This window comes from Macaca fascicularis, chromosome 11 (genome assembly GCF_037993035.2).
Source record: "Macaca fascicularis isolate 582-1 chromosome 11, T2T-MFA8v1.1".
Taxonomy (NCBI): Eukaryota; Metazoa; Chordata; class Mammalia; order Primates; family Cercopithecidae; genus Macaca; species Macaca fascicularis.
In genome coordinates this window covers 64567099-64580919 of record NC_088385.1, presented here as the reverse complement: position 1 = coordinate 64580919, position 13821 = coordinate 64567099, and the positions used below count along the sequence as shown (strand labels likewise).

The following is a 13821-nucleotide window of genomic DNA, read 5'->3' as shown; positions in this document are numbered from 1 at the left end:
GTGCTTTTGGACTGCCAGGATTGAAGGAAGTCCTAGATTGGTCACTGCCCTCTCTGGAATAGTTCTTCCAAGATAATTTCCTTCAGAGGAAGGGATACAAGCAGAGAAGTGGAATCAGACCGACAGAATGAAAGCTGAGTGTGGGGGTGGCCAGAAGCCCTGGGGCAGTGGGCAGAGGGAGCCTGTTTCCCTGAGTCAGCATTCTCTGGCCCCCCAGAGGCTGGGCACAGCTCTCCTCTTGTGGTGTATACAGATTAACTCATCTTCCATCCAAATAAATCTCTCAGCACACTGCACAGTTCCTTCTGCATCCCAGATTACCCTCCCATGTCAAGACTTGCCCCACTTCCCCTACCCTCACCCTATTCCAATTAGCTGGGTGTAAATGGAGATTTCACTTCACACTTCTTCCTCCTCCACACCTTGGTCTCCTGGCCTAGACATGGCTCCCTGACCACAGAAACTCCATTTAGCCACCAGGCCTTCTGCGGGGGCATATAATTATGCAAGATCTACAGAGGGGCAGGGAGGACCCAAAGGCTCGTACAAAGATCAAGGTTTCTGTGCAACTTTCTGACCTTCTCAACTCCTTCCCTACTGTATACTCAGTCTCCACCCCATCCCTCTATCACTGAACTCAATTTGAACGTAAATGACCAAATTTTTAACAGATTTGAGCTTTGAGGGAGATAAAGCCCAGCTTGTGGTCAGACCCTTTCCCCTGGAATCAGTGATGAGAATTCTGCCCACTCGTACTCTCTATTTTCCAGTGGGCAAGTAGGAATGCCCACTTGAGGAGGGCAGTAGTTCCCATGACCCCTTTCCTGGACAATGATCTTTTTAAGTTGGAAAAAGGGAAGAAGAGGAGACCATACTGATTGCTGGCCCCAACCCCCATACCAATACTTCCATTAGTGCTGAAGGAGAGGGGAAAGTGTCCCACTTCGCCTCATTTTAGGACCCAGAGTGTAAATGGATACAGTGTGTTTGTGTGTGAATATGTCTATTTTCTTTGGTATGTCTAACCTTCCCTGCAGATCCATCACAGAGGACAGCTCAGGCTTGGCACAGGAAGCTCCACATGTGTCCTATATGCCTGAGCCCTACCTGCCAGTATAGATAATAGTAGTCACTCTGATTTGCAATCCCCCATTTGGTCCCCACCAGCTCTTCTGTGAATGGCAAAGCAGGAAAGTCTGGCCTTTCTGTCTCCCAACTTGGGGGGTATAGAGGGTTCTCTCTCTGGGGAAACAGTTTCCTACTAAGCAGACGGAGGACTCAGTCTCAGCTCCCTATCCACTCTACTCCTTCAGAAATTGGAAGTTATATACTTCCACACTTTGAAATTACTTGAACCCCAGTCCAGCTTTAGTTCCTACATCCCTAGGTTAGTCTGGATGCCAGCACCATGGACAGCGACAAAGACCCCTTTTGGGAGAGGCAAGGGGATCAAGGTTTCCTGGGCAAGTATATGTGTGGGCCTTTACAAGAGAATCATTTTCTCCAAAACATCCCCAGGGAGGAAGGAGGCAGAGCAGAACCTTCCCTGAGAGAAGGATCAATAATAAGAAAGGCCTCCAGATCTAACTTTAGCTGTGAATGAAGGAATTATTTAATTGCTGATGAATGGTTTACTTAAAAAAAACAGCATCATTCATATAATACACAACCTCAAAGTCACAGAAGAAAGTGCCCAGCCTTCAGGCTGACCCACATTTTAACCAGTCTTTCCCAAATCTTTTCTCTATAAACAACAGTCCTCTATGCTGCTGCCTCCAAACATAATGCCATCCATTAATACCACTAGCTGGGCACACCGGGATCAAACCTGTGACCCTAAACTGCCATATAAATAGCTTAAACTGGGGTTGGAGACTCATAACTGAGGGGGGGTTCCCTCCATCTCACTCCAAATGAGTCCAAATTCACTCCACACTGCTTTTCTGGGTGAGCACAGTACTTGAGAAGGGCTAAAAGAACCCAGATGATCTCCAGAACAAGGCGGATGGCTCCAGCCTTCCCCAGCCCATAGGCCCAAATATTTAGTCAGAGGAGTTCTCATTCTTACAAATAATCACCATGCTTCACATTTGCAATGTCTATTTTCCCTCATATTTCCATACCTATTATGTCACTCAACATAAAATTCCAAGATTCTGTGCAACTTCAGATGAAAAACACATTTTAGAATTTGTTATACCAGCTACTATTTGAAATAAATGAACCATCAACTAGTCTAGAAATCTCTTTATGTCATTGCTGATTTTCTTTGCAACGACATCCAACCTGTCCCTCATTTATCCTTATTCCAACCCTATGAGGTAGACAGGAAAACCATAGCTAAGAGATTTTTTTCTAAATCATACAACTCATAGGTGGCAGGTTCAGATCTACCCCTTAGATACCTCTGAGCGCTGCCACCTAGCAGCCAACATGAATTATTCACCAGCAAGTGGGAGTCACACCTACAACTCGGAACCCACTGCTGCATTTGGGATTTGCAACCTGTGCAGAGAAACCTCCCCACACCTCCCAACCCTCCAGAAAAGCCCCAGATGAGAAAGGAGTCTCCACGTGCATATAAATGATTCTTTATGCCCTTCCCCCATGCAATGGGGGATGGAGCAGGGGGAAGTCCCCCGCCCTCATGCAGGGAACGGGAGGTCAATGTATACTAGTCTTATTGCCAGATGCCCTGTGGCCATGGGGTAGGGAATAGGGGTCTACAGCCCCTTTCTTCTGGCATTGGTCCCCCTTCACCAAGTCGCCATGGTGGAGCTGGGGGGCTGGAGGCCCTAGGAGCTGAGGTAAAGACGGTTCTCTCCAGGGAAGGAAAGCTGCTCTTCCCGCCTGCCCACCGGCCATCTCTGGATGAGTGTGAGAAGCTGCCAGTGGGTACTGAAATGTCATCCAGGTGTCTCTACCCAGTGGGCAGTGAGGCCAGACAATGTCTCCAGCTTGAGGCTGCCCACAGAGATCCTAGGTGATGGGGGCAGCATGCCCCAAACACCTTGTCGAGCTGGTACCTCCAGCAGTCATGAGAGCTCTTCTCTGACTGATGCATTGACTCAAGATCCCTGCTCCTGGAGTCCAGTTCAGACTGTAGTGACCCTCATGACAACCTCTCGGCCAGAATGGGAGCTGGAACGGGTATCTGGTGGCCGCAGCTGCCCAAGGAGGTGCAAGATTGTATAACCGCAGCGCTGAGGCAAGAGCGTCCGCATGCGCTGGGCAGCTGGGGGGCGGCTGGTGGCCCCAGAGGTGGGGCCTGTCCGTGAGGTCCTGGGGCCCGGCTTCCCTGCCGTCCCTCCCCCTGCATCTCCTCCTATGTCCTTGGTCTTGTCATAATTTAGGACCTTCCACTGCTGGTTCACTGCCTGCCAGCGCTTGAAGATGCGGTAGACAGAGGAGCCTTCATGGATGATGAGGCCTGAGCAATAGGGATAAGAAATCCAGGGTTAACTGTGGCCTAGATACTTAACTGTGGCCAGAGGTACTTAAGCAAGCATTTCTTCAGAGTGAGAAGATACAGTTGCAAAGGGCCCTGGAGAAGCAGGGAAGTGGGTTGAGGGGGCACCAGGATAGCCCTAAAGGCCCCCAGTGGCAGAAAATAAGGCCATGAAACTGAGGGGATGGGCAGGGGAGTCAGGTGTGTAAGAGGAAGATACAGAGCAGGTAAAGGAGAGAGGTGCCCTCACCTATGCAGACGACATCCATGAAGCCATACATGCCGTAGCAGATCTGAAAGAGCAGATCCTGTCGTTGCCACTTGGCTGAAGGGCTGAGTGAGGACCAGATGAGCCAGGAGATGCTGGCAACCAGGAAGAGCGAGCCCAGGACTATGGCAGCAATCTGGACCTTCTCGATGACCGTCAGGGAGATGGCCTGCCACTGTGTGGGAGAAAGGGCTCCAAAGAGTCCCAGAAAGGGATGGAGGGCCAGGTGATGGGTGGCCCTGAAAAGCAGGGTGCTCCAGTAACCTTCCCTAAAACCTTCAGGCAGGATCAACATCTGTCTTCTCTGTGCCTTCATTAAATCTAGAACGTGGCACTTGTCTGACACCATTTGTCTGTCTTATTTTAAAAAGGCAGGATTGGGCAAGTGCTCTGAAACCAAAACATCTAGATTTGAATCCCAAATCTTGACTCCATCACTTACTGGCTAAGTAACCTTGGGTAAGTTTTCAAATCTTTGTGCATCAGTATCCTCATTTGTAAGAGGGGATAATAACAGTATCTAACTAATAAGATTATTGTGAAGATTAAAAGAGTTAATACACACCAAAACTTGACACAGAAAACACTACACGTTTGCTATCATCATCAACATCATGTTTTCTTTTCTTTTTCTTTTTTTTTCCTTCGAGACGGAGTCTTGCTCTATTGCCCAGGCTGGAGTGCAGTGGCTGTTATCTCGGCTCACTGCAACCTCTGCCTCCCAGGCTCAAGGATTCTCCTGCCTCAGCCTCACGAGCAGCTGGGATTACAGGCAAGCGCCACCACGCCCCGCTAATTTTTGTATTCTTAGTAGAGACGGGGTTTCACCATGTTGGCCAGGCTGGTCTCAAACTCTTGACCTTGTGATCCGCCCGCCTCGGCCTCCCAAAGTGCTGGGATTACAGGCATGAGCCACCGCGCCCGGCATTTTTTCTGTTTTCTTTTTCTTTTCTGTGTCTGTGTGTGTGTGTCGGGTGGGGAGTGGTGGTTATTCCAGTGCCTAGAACAGTGCCTGGAATATAAGTGGCACCCTGTAAATGTTTTTGTGAATAAATTAAGGGAGGAAGGATATACAGACACACAGGCGACTGCAGTAATTGGTGGGGAAGGGTGGCTTTGGGAAAAGAGTAAATGAAATAGGCCTCCTGGAAGGTTCCTCATTCCAATAGCTAAAAAGTCCCCGCCCAGTCTCTGAGTCCTCTCCTTGCACCTCACCTGCAGTGGGTTCTTGGTGCTGATCGCCAGGACCTGGTACTTGAAGTAGCAGAGCTCACAGCTCCAGGAGCCCCTCTCGCTAATCCAGCGGATGAGGCAGGGCTGGTGCGTGCAGCGCACTGAGCCGTCGCAGCGGCAGGGGCTCAAGAGCTCCCCCTGGAGGAAGAGTGAGGAGGGACCCTGTCAGCCATCACCACCCCGACCCCACTCGGCCGCGCTCCCAGACAGGGAAACCTCTTCAGGTCACTTGCCCACGTTAAAAAACTCAGGCCTTTCACCCAAGACAGGGCAAGAGGCTAAGTAAGGCTGCAACAGAAAATAAGTTTCCCTTGGAGATCAAGGGAAACTTCCCATACCAAAGAGATGAGGGATGGAAAGGGATGGGGGGATTAGAGGGGAGAAGGACTGGATCTTCTCTTTTCCTAGAATTTGGAATGGGTGGTCTTTAAGACTTCTCAAAGGAAAGGCTTCCTCTTAGGATCTGGAGGGAGGAGAGGGTTAGAGCTTCTGAGCCATGTTTTCCTTCCCCCACCCCATCACTGTAAAGTTACTTCACAGATCTGGTGCAAACTGGGATGGGTTACGGTCCTCGGTTTCCACGTATTAAAAGGGAGAAATTCCGGAGGTGGAAGTGAAGGGTGTTTCCCTTTAATCAAGGAATCAATTCTCACTACAGAGACACCCTCCTAGCACTATTCTGGGACAACTTTGCCCATAAAATTTTAACAAAGAATACTCTTTAGAATGAGATAGAAAGTTGCAGGATGGGAAGTGAAAAAAAGTACCCCATAGGGAGAAATACTGAGCTAAGCAAGGGCGCTGGCTGGGCCCCTCCCTTCTAGGTGGGCACAGAAGCACTCTTTTCTGCCCACCTGCAAGAGAACAGGTCCCCTCAGCTTACGAGACCCTGGGGCGAGGCAAATAGGAAAGAACAGCAGTCCCTGTTAATGGGTGAGATGGATTTTGTGCTCTCCGGGGAGAAAGCCCCACCACTTCCTGGGGACCCTTGACCCTCCAACACAAACAAGCGCTCCAGGAGTCCCCTGCCAGCCCCTCGGCCTCACCCCATTCCCACTCCACCTCACCCCATTCCCACTCCGGGTCCTGGGGCCCGCCCAGCCTCCTTAGGCACCGCCTCTGCTCGCAGTCTCCGCTGACACCCCAGGTGCGCGCCCCCACCCCTCCGCGCCCGGCCAGGTGCCCAGGCCTGACCTGCTCCGGGCCCTGGAAGCAGATCCGGCACTGAGGGGTTCGGAGTCCGCTGTCCAGGCTGCTGCTGAGCGACAGGGCGTCCAGTGCGCCCGGGGGCGGCAGCGGCGGCGCGGGCGGCGGCAGGGGTCCGGCCCGCGGCTCCTTGTCGCCGGCCAGGCCCCGAGCCCGCGGCTCCGACCCGTAGTACTCCTCCTCGTCGCCGTCGCCGTCCCGGGTGGAGCAGCCAGCGAAGGGCGCCCAGCCGCAGCCGCCTCCCCCGCCCCCCCGGGGCTGCGGCTCGGCCCGGGGCCGCCCCCCGCCTGTCAGAACCAGCAGCTTCAGCTCGTTCAGAAACATGCGGAGCCGAGACTTGAGCATCGTCCGGGCGCTGGGGCGGGGGGCGGCGTGCAAGGGGGGCTCGCTGGCGGCGGGGGGAGGGGAGAGGACAAGGCTGGGAAGGGGGCGCGCGCTGGAGAGCCGAGCCGGGCCGGGGTCTTCCGGGCCTGCGACCGCCGTTCACTGCTGTCACAGCCGGGACTCCGGTGCTTACGGGGCCGAGGGGGCTGGCGGCCCGGGGGCGGCGGGGTGGGCGGCCATGGCCAGGGCAGGAGGCGGGGAGGGGGGCTCAGGGTGCCGCACCCCGCGGGTCTGGGTCCGGAGCGGGCCGGGCCCCCGGGGTTACGCGCCCGGGTCCTCCTGCGGCGGGGCCGCCCCCCATCGCCGTCCTCCCGGTCCCAGTCCCCCTCCGGCTCCGGGATCAGGCTTGGCTCGGCCCGTGCGCTCGGCGGTGGCAAATGGCGGCTCCTTCCGGCGGCGGCGGCGGCGGAGACCCCCCCGGAGCGGCGGGCGGGCGGGGCGGGCGGGGCGGGCGCCGGGGAGCGGGTGAAGGATGGAGGGAGGGGCGAGGCGGGGAGGGGGAGAGCAGAAGGGGCCGCGGCTGCGCATCCCCGCCCTGCCCCGCACGAGCAGGTGTCCCCAGGGGCGGGGGCAAGTGTGAGAGCCCGAAGAGGGTGGAGGAAGGGGAGTGGCCAAGGAAGGGGAGTGTGCACACGAATAGACTAGGTGTGTGTCTGGGAGTGGGAGATGAACGGGTGAGCATGGAAGGTGAGTGGTCAAAGGACGCAGGTGTACCGGGGAGGGAGAGGCTTGTGCAAAATGGGAATGTGCAAAGAAAGAGCTGTTAAAGCGTCGGAGGTGTGAAGGAGGTACATGGGCAAGGGAGGGACTCAAGCAATATACACTTTACCCAAAGGGCTGAAAAGTGTGCTCGATGGGGACTGGGAAAGAGCGGTGTGTAAGGAATGGAGTCGCGTTGTCTGAGAAACAGAAGCCTGTGATTGTAATGTGTGAAGGAGGTGAGTGAGCAGGGGAGGTAGAAGTGCTAAAGGGATGGGAGTGTCTTTCCTGGTACTCTCCTGCCCTCACCTCCACTACATTGAAGTGAACAACGCACACACTTACCCTTTGCTCTTATGGAGCCTTCACTCTGAGAAAAAGCTCTACCCTCATCACATTTTTTTCTGCCTTACACTTACATTCTCCCTCTCCTTCCCTTTGCAAAGCTGAGGGAAAAGGGATTCCAGGGGAGCTCATTGGGTCAAACGCACTGGGAAAAAAATTAATTAGTGAAAGAGTAATTAACAGAAGAAGGGAGGGGACAGAGCCTGGGACAGACTGCCAAATTAAGGTTCTTCAATAGAAAGTGATGGAGAGACAGTAATGTTCCCATGAAGTATTCAAATGTTTTGGATGGACTAATGAATGAATCAGAAAAAGAGGCTGGGACCCAAGCAGACAGAGAAGACGGCTTCTGTTGTAAAGAGAGTAAGGTGCGAAGGGCTTATGTGGAAGGTGAGGCTGAAGTGGGGAATGCTGGTGTGGGAAGGGAGTTTGAAACACTTAGACACTTATCTTCGCCTCCAGAAGGCTTACAAAGCACCCACCCCTAGCAAGGTAGCCAATAAAACATTCACCTCTTGAGCCCCTTAGTCAGTTCAGTCCTTGAGATTTTTCTTACTAGTGTTTCAGCTGCCCTTGCCAGGAGGGGCCCAGGACTACAAGTATCAGGATGGAAAGAGGGGGCATCTGTATTAACATGTATTCCATTTTGCTCTAAATCACGGTTTATATTCATCTTCTAGTTTGAACTCTTATATTCTCAGCCAGATGGTTAAGGAAAACAAGTTAGAGTGGAAGGAGTGGCAAATAGGGTAATAAAATGGCTTTAGATTTTACACAAATTCTCACAAATGAGACACTAACCGCTTTCCTCCTTTACTCCCATACCCTCAAAGGGCTAGGACATGAAGACCTTGGAGCCAATAAAACAAAGAAAGTAGGAGAAATCTACCTACGTCTACCTCGGTGTCTGTGGGCAGAGGCCATTTGGGAAAAAGTGTGTTCTGGACACCGCTAAGTGCTAAGAAAGAGGCACTAGGGAAAAAGAGGGAAGCACAATGACTCCAAATGAGCAGTCACAAGGTTTACAGAAGGAGACATGTCATTTTCATTCATTGTGGTGGTCTGGAGGGTGCAGGGGGTGTGGTGGTAACTTTCTTGCACATGTACACTCCTGTATCCATCTTATATATTACATGTAATAAATAATATATACATACATATATACATAGAAGTATATATACACATATAAAAATATCACATAATCATAGAACCGTCCTACTGGGGAAAAAAAAAACTTAAAGGTCAAGTATTCCTGTCTCCTGCTCATTAATAACTTCTCTGCCAGATGGCCTCAGGTCTTTGCATTAACACTCCCAGGGAGATTTGGAAGTTGAGAAAAGAGGGGGCATTACCTTGTCACTGAACCTGTTGGATTACTGTATTAATCTGCCTTCTGTCCGTCCTTTAATCGTAGTTTTGCCCTCAAATGGGCATTGTTTACTCCCTATTTTAGAAGACCCCATTGTTGGCTACATCTTTCTAGATAGTCGTACCACTACTTTAAAGGGCCAGTGACAGACACCAGAAACAAAACAAAATAAAAACCCACATACACACTGGAAGCAAGCACTCAGTAAAATGTTGTAGAATTAATGAATGAATCAATGACACAAATGAGAGTATGTTTTATCATGGTGGAGCGAAAAGGTGACAGCATCACCTCTGGTACCCCAACTCCCATTCCCTCCCCAATGTAGACAGGCTGAAAGACCGGTAGTGAGACTGGAGTTCAGCCTTCAGACCGGTAGTGAGACAATCCTTCAGCCGGGAGTTGGGCTCTGGGTGGCCTAGGTTGCCATGGCACCGCCTCGGGCTCCACCCTCTCTTGTCCCCTTACCGCGCCCCCCCGCGGCGGGGGTTGTGGCAGCCAGTCATGTGCCCGCCGCGTAACCACACCTCTGCTCCTCAGAGCAATGTCAAGCGGTCACGTGTGATAGCAACAGATCACGTGGCTACCATCGCCCCTCCGCCCCCTTACACTCTTCGCCCTCCTCCCCGTCAAAGCGGCTCCTGGCCACCCCTCCGCGCATGGGTGGCAGTCACGTGCCCAGAACGTCCGGCGTTCGCCCCGCCCTCCCAGTTTCCGCGCGCCTCTTTGGCAGCTGGTCACATGGTGAGGGTGGGGGTGAGGGGGCCTCTCTAGCTTGCGGCCTGTGTCTATGGTCGGGCCCTCTGCGTCCAGCTGCCCCGGACCGAGCTTGGGTGTATGGGGCCGTAGGAACCAGCTCCGGGGCCCCGATAACGGGCCGCCCCCGCAGCACCCCGGCCTGGCGTGAGGTAAGTGCAGTCCCTTCCCGGGAATGAGAACCAGTGCCCGCCCCCCTCACAGTTTTCCACGCGTTCGTTTCTCGAGCTGGTTATGGAGGGGTCGCTCAAGGGCGGGAAGTGGGGCCTTTGTGGTCATGGGAAAGTATAATTTTAGGGACTGAGGTGTAGGATCTTTGATGCAAGGCATGTGTCATGTGTGATCTTTGTGCAGGGCGCGATTGTCCCAAAGGAAAATGCGTTTTTTATTGCAGGGCCTCACGTGGCTGGAGGGGTTGGTATTGAGTCATTGTGTTATCTCTGGGGCCGGCCCCAAGGAAGGCTGCGAGCGGGGGATGGGATGCTAGTGTTGCTCTTTGTGCTTTTTTTTGGGAGTCCTTTTGTTGCTGCAGGCTCATACCATGCTAATTCTGTAAGGGACTTTTGGTGATAGGAGTCTGTGATTGTAGGGTCGCCCTTGATCTGAGAATGGCTACCTCTCGATATGAGCCAGTGGCTGAAATTGGTGTCGGTGCCTATGGGACAGTGTACAAGGCCCGTGATCCCCACAGTGGCCACTTTGTGGCCCTCAAGAGTGTGAGAGTCCCCAATGGAGGAGGAGCTGGAGGAGGCCTTCCCATCAGCACAGTTCGGGAGGTGGCCTTACTGAGGCGACTGGAGGCTTTTGAACATCCCAATGTAGTCCGGTGAGAAGGTGGTGACGAGGGGAGTGGGGAGTAAAGGGAAAAGACAGCCTATAGGTGGGGTGTGGTGATCTGTAGAGAAGTGGGGACCCTGAGGAAATAATGAGAGGCCATGTTGGGTTAAAGGGGATTGAAAAGTGAGCATTTACTCTGGCCAGGCTGATGGACGTCTGTGCCACATCCCGAACTGACCGGGAGATCAAGGTAACCCTGGTGTTTGAGCATGTAGACCAAGACCTAAGGACGTATCTGGACAAAGCACCCCCACCAGGCTTGCCAGCCGAGACCATCAAGGTGAGTGGGCTTGGTAGGCATTGAGAGGTGGATTGGGACCTTTGTAGTAAAACCTCCTGGGATTTCAGGTATGGTGCCTAGTTTCCAGTGCATCTGTACCTCCCCCTTCTAAACTAGGATTTGATGCGCCAGTTTCTAAGAGGCCTAGATTTCCTTCATGCAAATTGCATCGTTCACCGAGATCTGAAGCCAGAGAACATTCTGGTGACAAGTGGTGGAACAGTCAAGCTGGCTGACTTTGGCCTGGCCAGAATCTACAGCTACCAGATGGCACTTACACCCGTGGTCAGTAGAAAGATGGTACCAAAATGGGTTCTGGTTGGGAGTAGGAGAGTGATTGCCTGTAGCAATTGAGAAGTCATGTGCTTCATGTGTTCAGTCAAGCAAGTTGTGTTTTGTGGTAACCCATGGAGTCCCCATCCATTCTTCCTATTCTCTTTAGGTTGTTACACTCTGGTACCGAGCTCCCGAAGTTCTTCTGCAGTCCACATATGCAACACCTGTGGACATGTGGAGTGTTGGCTGTATCTTTGCAGAGATGTTTCGTCGAAAGTATGGGACCCACATACCCTGGACCACCTTGAATTCCCCAAATTGCTTGTTCATAAACCACGTCCACACCCTGCCCATTCTTTCTTTTTCTTTTTCTTTTTCTTTTTTTTTTTTTTTTTTGAGACCAGGGCTTGCTTTGTTGCTCAGGCTGGATTGCAATGGCATGATCACAGCTCACTGCAGTGTCAACCTCCTGGGCTCAAGTGATCCTCCCATCTCAGCCTCCCAAGTAGCTGACACTCCATGCCCAGCTAGTTTTTTAATATTTCTGTAGAGGGGGGGGGTCTCAGTATATTGCCCAGGCTGGTCTTGAACTCTTGTACTCAAGCAGTCCTCCCACCGCTATCTCCCAAAGTGCTGGGATTACAAGCGTGAACTACTGGACCTGGCCCCATTCTTTTACTTGCATACTACTGACTACTTTGCCCATAGCAGAAAGCTCTGAAATGCTCTAGAATTAGGAACTTCATATCCCTTTATTCTCTTTTATTTATTTATTTATTTTTGCAATAAGGTTTCACTCTGTCACCCAGGCTGGAGTGCAATGGCCCAATTACAGCTCACTGTAGCCTCTATCTCCTGGGCTCAAGCAATTCTCCCGTCTCAGCCTCCTGAGTAGCAGAAACTATAGGTGCATGCCACCATGACTGGCTTTTTTTTTTTTTTTTGAGACGGAGTCTCGCCTTGTCGCCAGGCTGGAGTGCAGTGGTGCGATCTCAGCTCACTGCAACCTCCGCCTCCCAGGTTCAAGTGATTCTCCTGACTCAGCCTCCCAAGTAGCTGGGACTACAGGTGCGTGCCACCACGTCCAGCTAATTTTTGTATTTTTAGTAGAGACGGGGTTTCACCATGTTGGCCAGGATGGTCTCAATCTCTTGACCTCATGATCCGCCTGCCTCAGCCTCCTAACGTGCTGGGATTACAGGCGTGAGCCACTGTGCCCAGCAATTTTTTTTTTTTTTTTTTTTTAAGAGACAAGGTCTTGCTTGCCCAGGCTGATCTGGAACTCCTGGGCTCAAGCAGTCCTCTCACCTCAGCATCCCAAAGTGCTGGAATTATCGACCTTTATTCCCTGTGCTTTCTATTTTGGGCCACTAAGCAGTAACCATTCAACTAAGATATCTTTGAAAATGACTGCTACCTTATGTCCCTTCTCACCTTAGGCCTCTCTTCTGTGGAAACTCTGAAGCTGACCAGTTGGGCAAAATCTTTGAGTAAGTGACCAACGGGGGAGAAAAAGATTTTCTATTCTCAGTCCTCTTTCTGCTAAGCCCAGGATGGCAACTGGCTCTGCCCATGGGGATGGGAACTGGAGGACCCTCCTGACCAGAGTTCTCCTGTCCCCCACAGCCTGATTGGGCTGCCTCCAGAGGATGACTGGCCTCGAGATGTATCCCTGCCCCGTGGAGCCTTTCCCCCCAGAGGGCCCCGCCCAGTGCAGTCGGTGGTACCTGAGATGGAGGAGTCGGGAGCACAGCTGCTGCTGGTACTGGAGATGGCTGTGGGCATAGGGAGAGACTGGGGAAAGAAATAGAGCAGTGTGCAGGGCCCTGGCCACTGTGGTTAATGAAACTTGGTTGGTAGATGGGCTGTAGTTTTTATTACAGCTGCAGATGGCCACCCACAGAGAGGGATGTGGAAGAGAACCCATCCTGGCTGGGCGTGGTGGCTCACGCCTGTAATCCCAGCACTTTGGGAGGCCAAGGTGGGCAGATCACCTGAAGTCAGAAGTTGGGAGACCAGCCTGGCCAACGTGTTGAAACCTTGTCTCTACTAAAAATGCAAAAATAAGCCGGGCGTGGTGGTGCACGCCTGTAATCCCAGCTACTTGGGAGGCTGAGGCAGGAGAATCACTTGAACTCTGGAGGCAGAGGTTGCAGTGAGCTGAGATCATACCATTGCACTCCAGCCTGGGCAACAGAGCAAGACTCTGTCTCAAAAAAAAAAAAAGAAAGAAAAGAAGAGAGCTCATCCCAGGTATTGTCATGGGTGGGTAGAAGTCTCTCTCAGTTTTCTTCATGGTTTTCTGACCTTTGGCTCTCCCCTCAGGAAATGCTGACTTTTAACCCACACAAGCGAATCTCTGCCTTTCGAGCTCTGCAGCACTCTTATCTACATAAGGATGAAGGTAATCCGGAGTGAGCAATGGAGTGGCTGCCATGGAAGGAAGAAAAGCTGCCATTTCCCTTCTGGACACTGAGAGGGCAATCTTTGCCTTTATCTCTGAAGCTGTGGAGGCTCCTCCTCCATCTTTCTACAGAGATTACTTTGCTGCCTTAACATTTCCCTCCTACCTCTCCTTTTGAGGCTTCTCCTTCTCCTGCCCCACTATTTCTCTACACTAAGGGGTATGTTCCCACTTGTCCCTCTCCCTACCTTTATATTTGGGGTCCTTTTTTATACAGGAAAAACAAAACAAAGAAATAATGGTCTTTTTTTTTTTT

General features: G+C 52.0%; 2 protein-coding genes across 3 annotated transcripts; one reads left to right on the top strand and one right to left on the bottom strand.

Moving 5' to 3' along the window:
- Window positions 1–1588: 1588 nt before the first annotated feature.
- On the bottom strand, window positions 1589–6952 carry MARCHF9 (membrane associated ring-CH-type finger 9). 2 transcript variants are annotated; one of them, XM_005571387.5, is made up of 4 exons: window positions 6144–6952; window positions 4932–5087; window positions 3699–3891; window positions 1589–3430 (listed from the first exon to the last, which is right to left on the bottom strand). In XM_005571387.5, exons 1-4 carry the CDS (start codon window positions 6498–6500, stop codon window positions 3096–3098), a joined length of 1041 nt encoding a protein of 346 aa, XP_005571444.1. In that variant the 5' UTR covers window positions 6501–6952; the 3' UTR covers window positions 1589–3095. The 2 variants fall into 2 exon arrangements, with proteins under 2 accessions (XP_005571444.1, XP_073863414.1); XM_074007313.1 differs by lacking the exons at window positions 1589–3430; window positions 3699–3891 and adding an exon at window positions 4513–4728 and having other exon boundaries at window positions 6144–6735.
- Window positions 6953–9736: 2784 nt separating this feature from the next.
- CDK4 (cyclin dependent kinase 4) lies at window positions 9737–13801 on the top strand. The gene is made up of 8 exons (XM_045365516.3): window positions 9737–9860; window positions 10298–10534; window positions 10690–10825; window positions 10943–11110; window positions 11268–11377; window positions 12541–12591; window positions 12728–12863; window positions 13427–13801. Exons 2-8 carry the CDS (start codon window positions 10317–10319, stop codon window positions 13517–13519), a joined length of 912 nt encoding a protein of 303 aa, XP_045221451.1. The 5' UTR covers window positions 9737–9860; window positions 10298–10316; the 3' UTR covers window positions 13520–13801.
- Window positions 13802–13821: the final 20 nt, after the last annotated feature.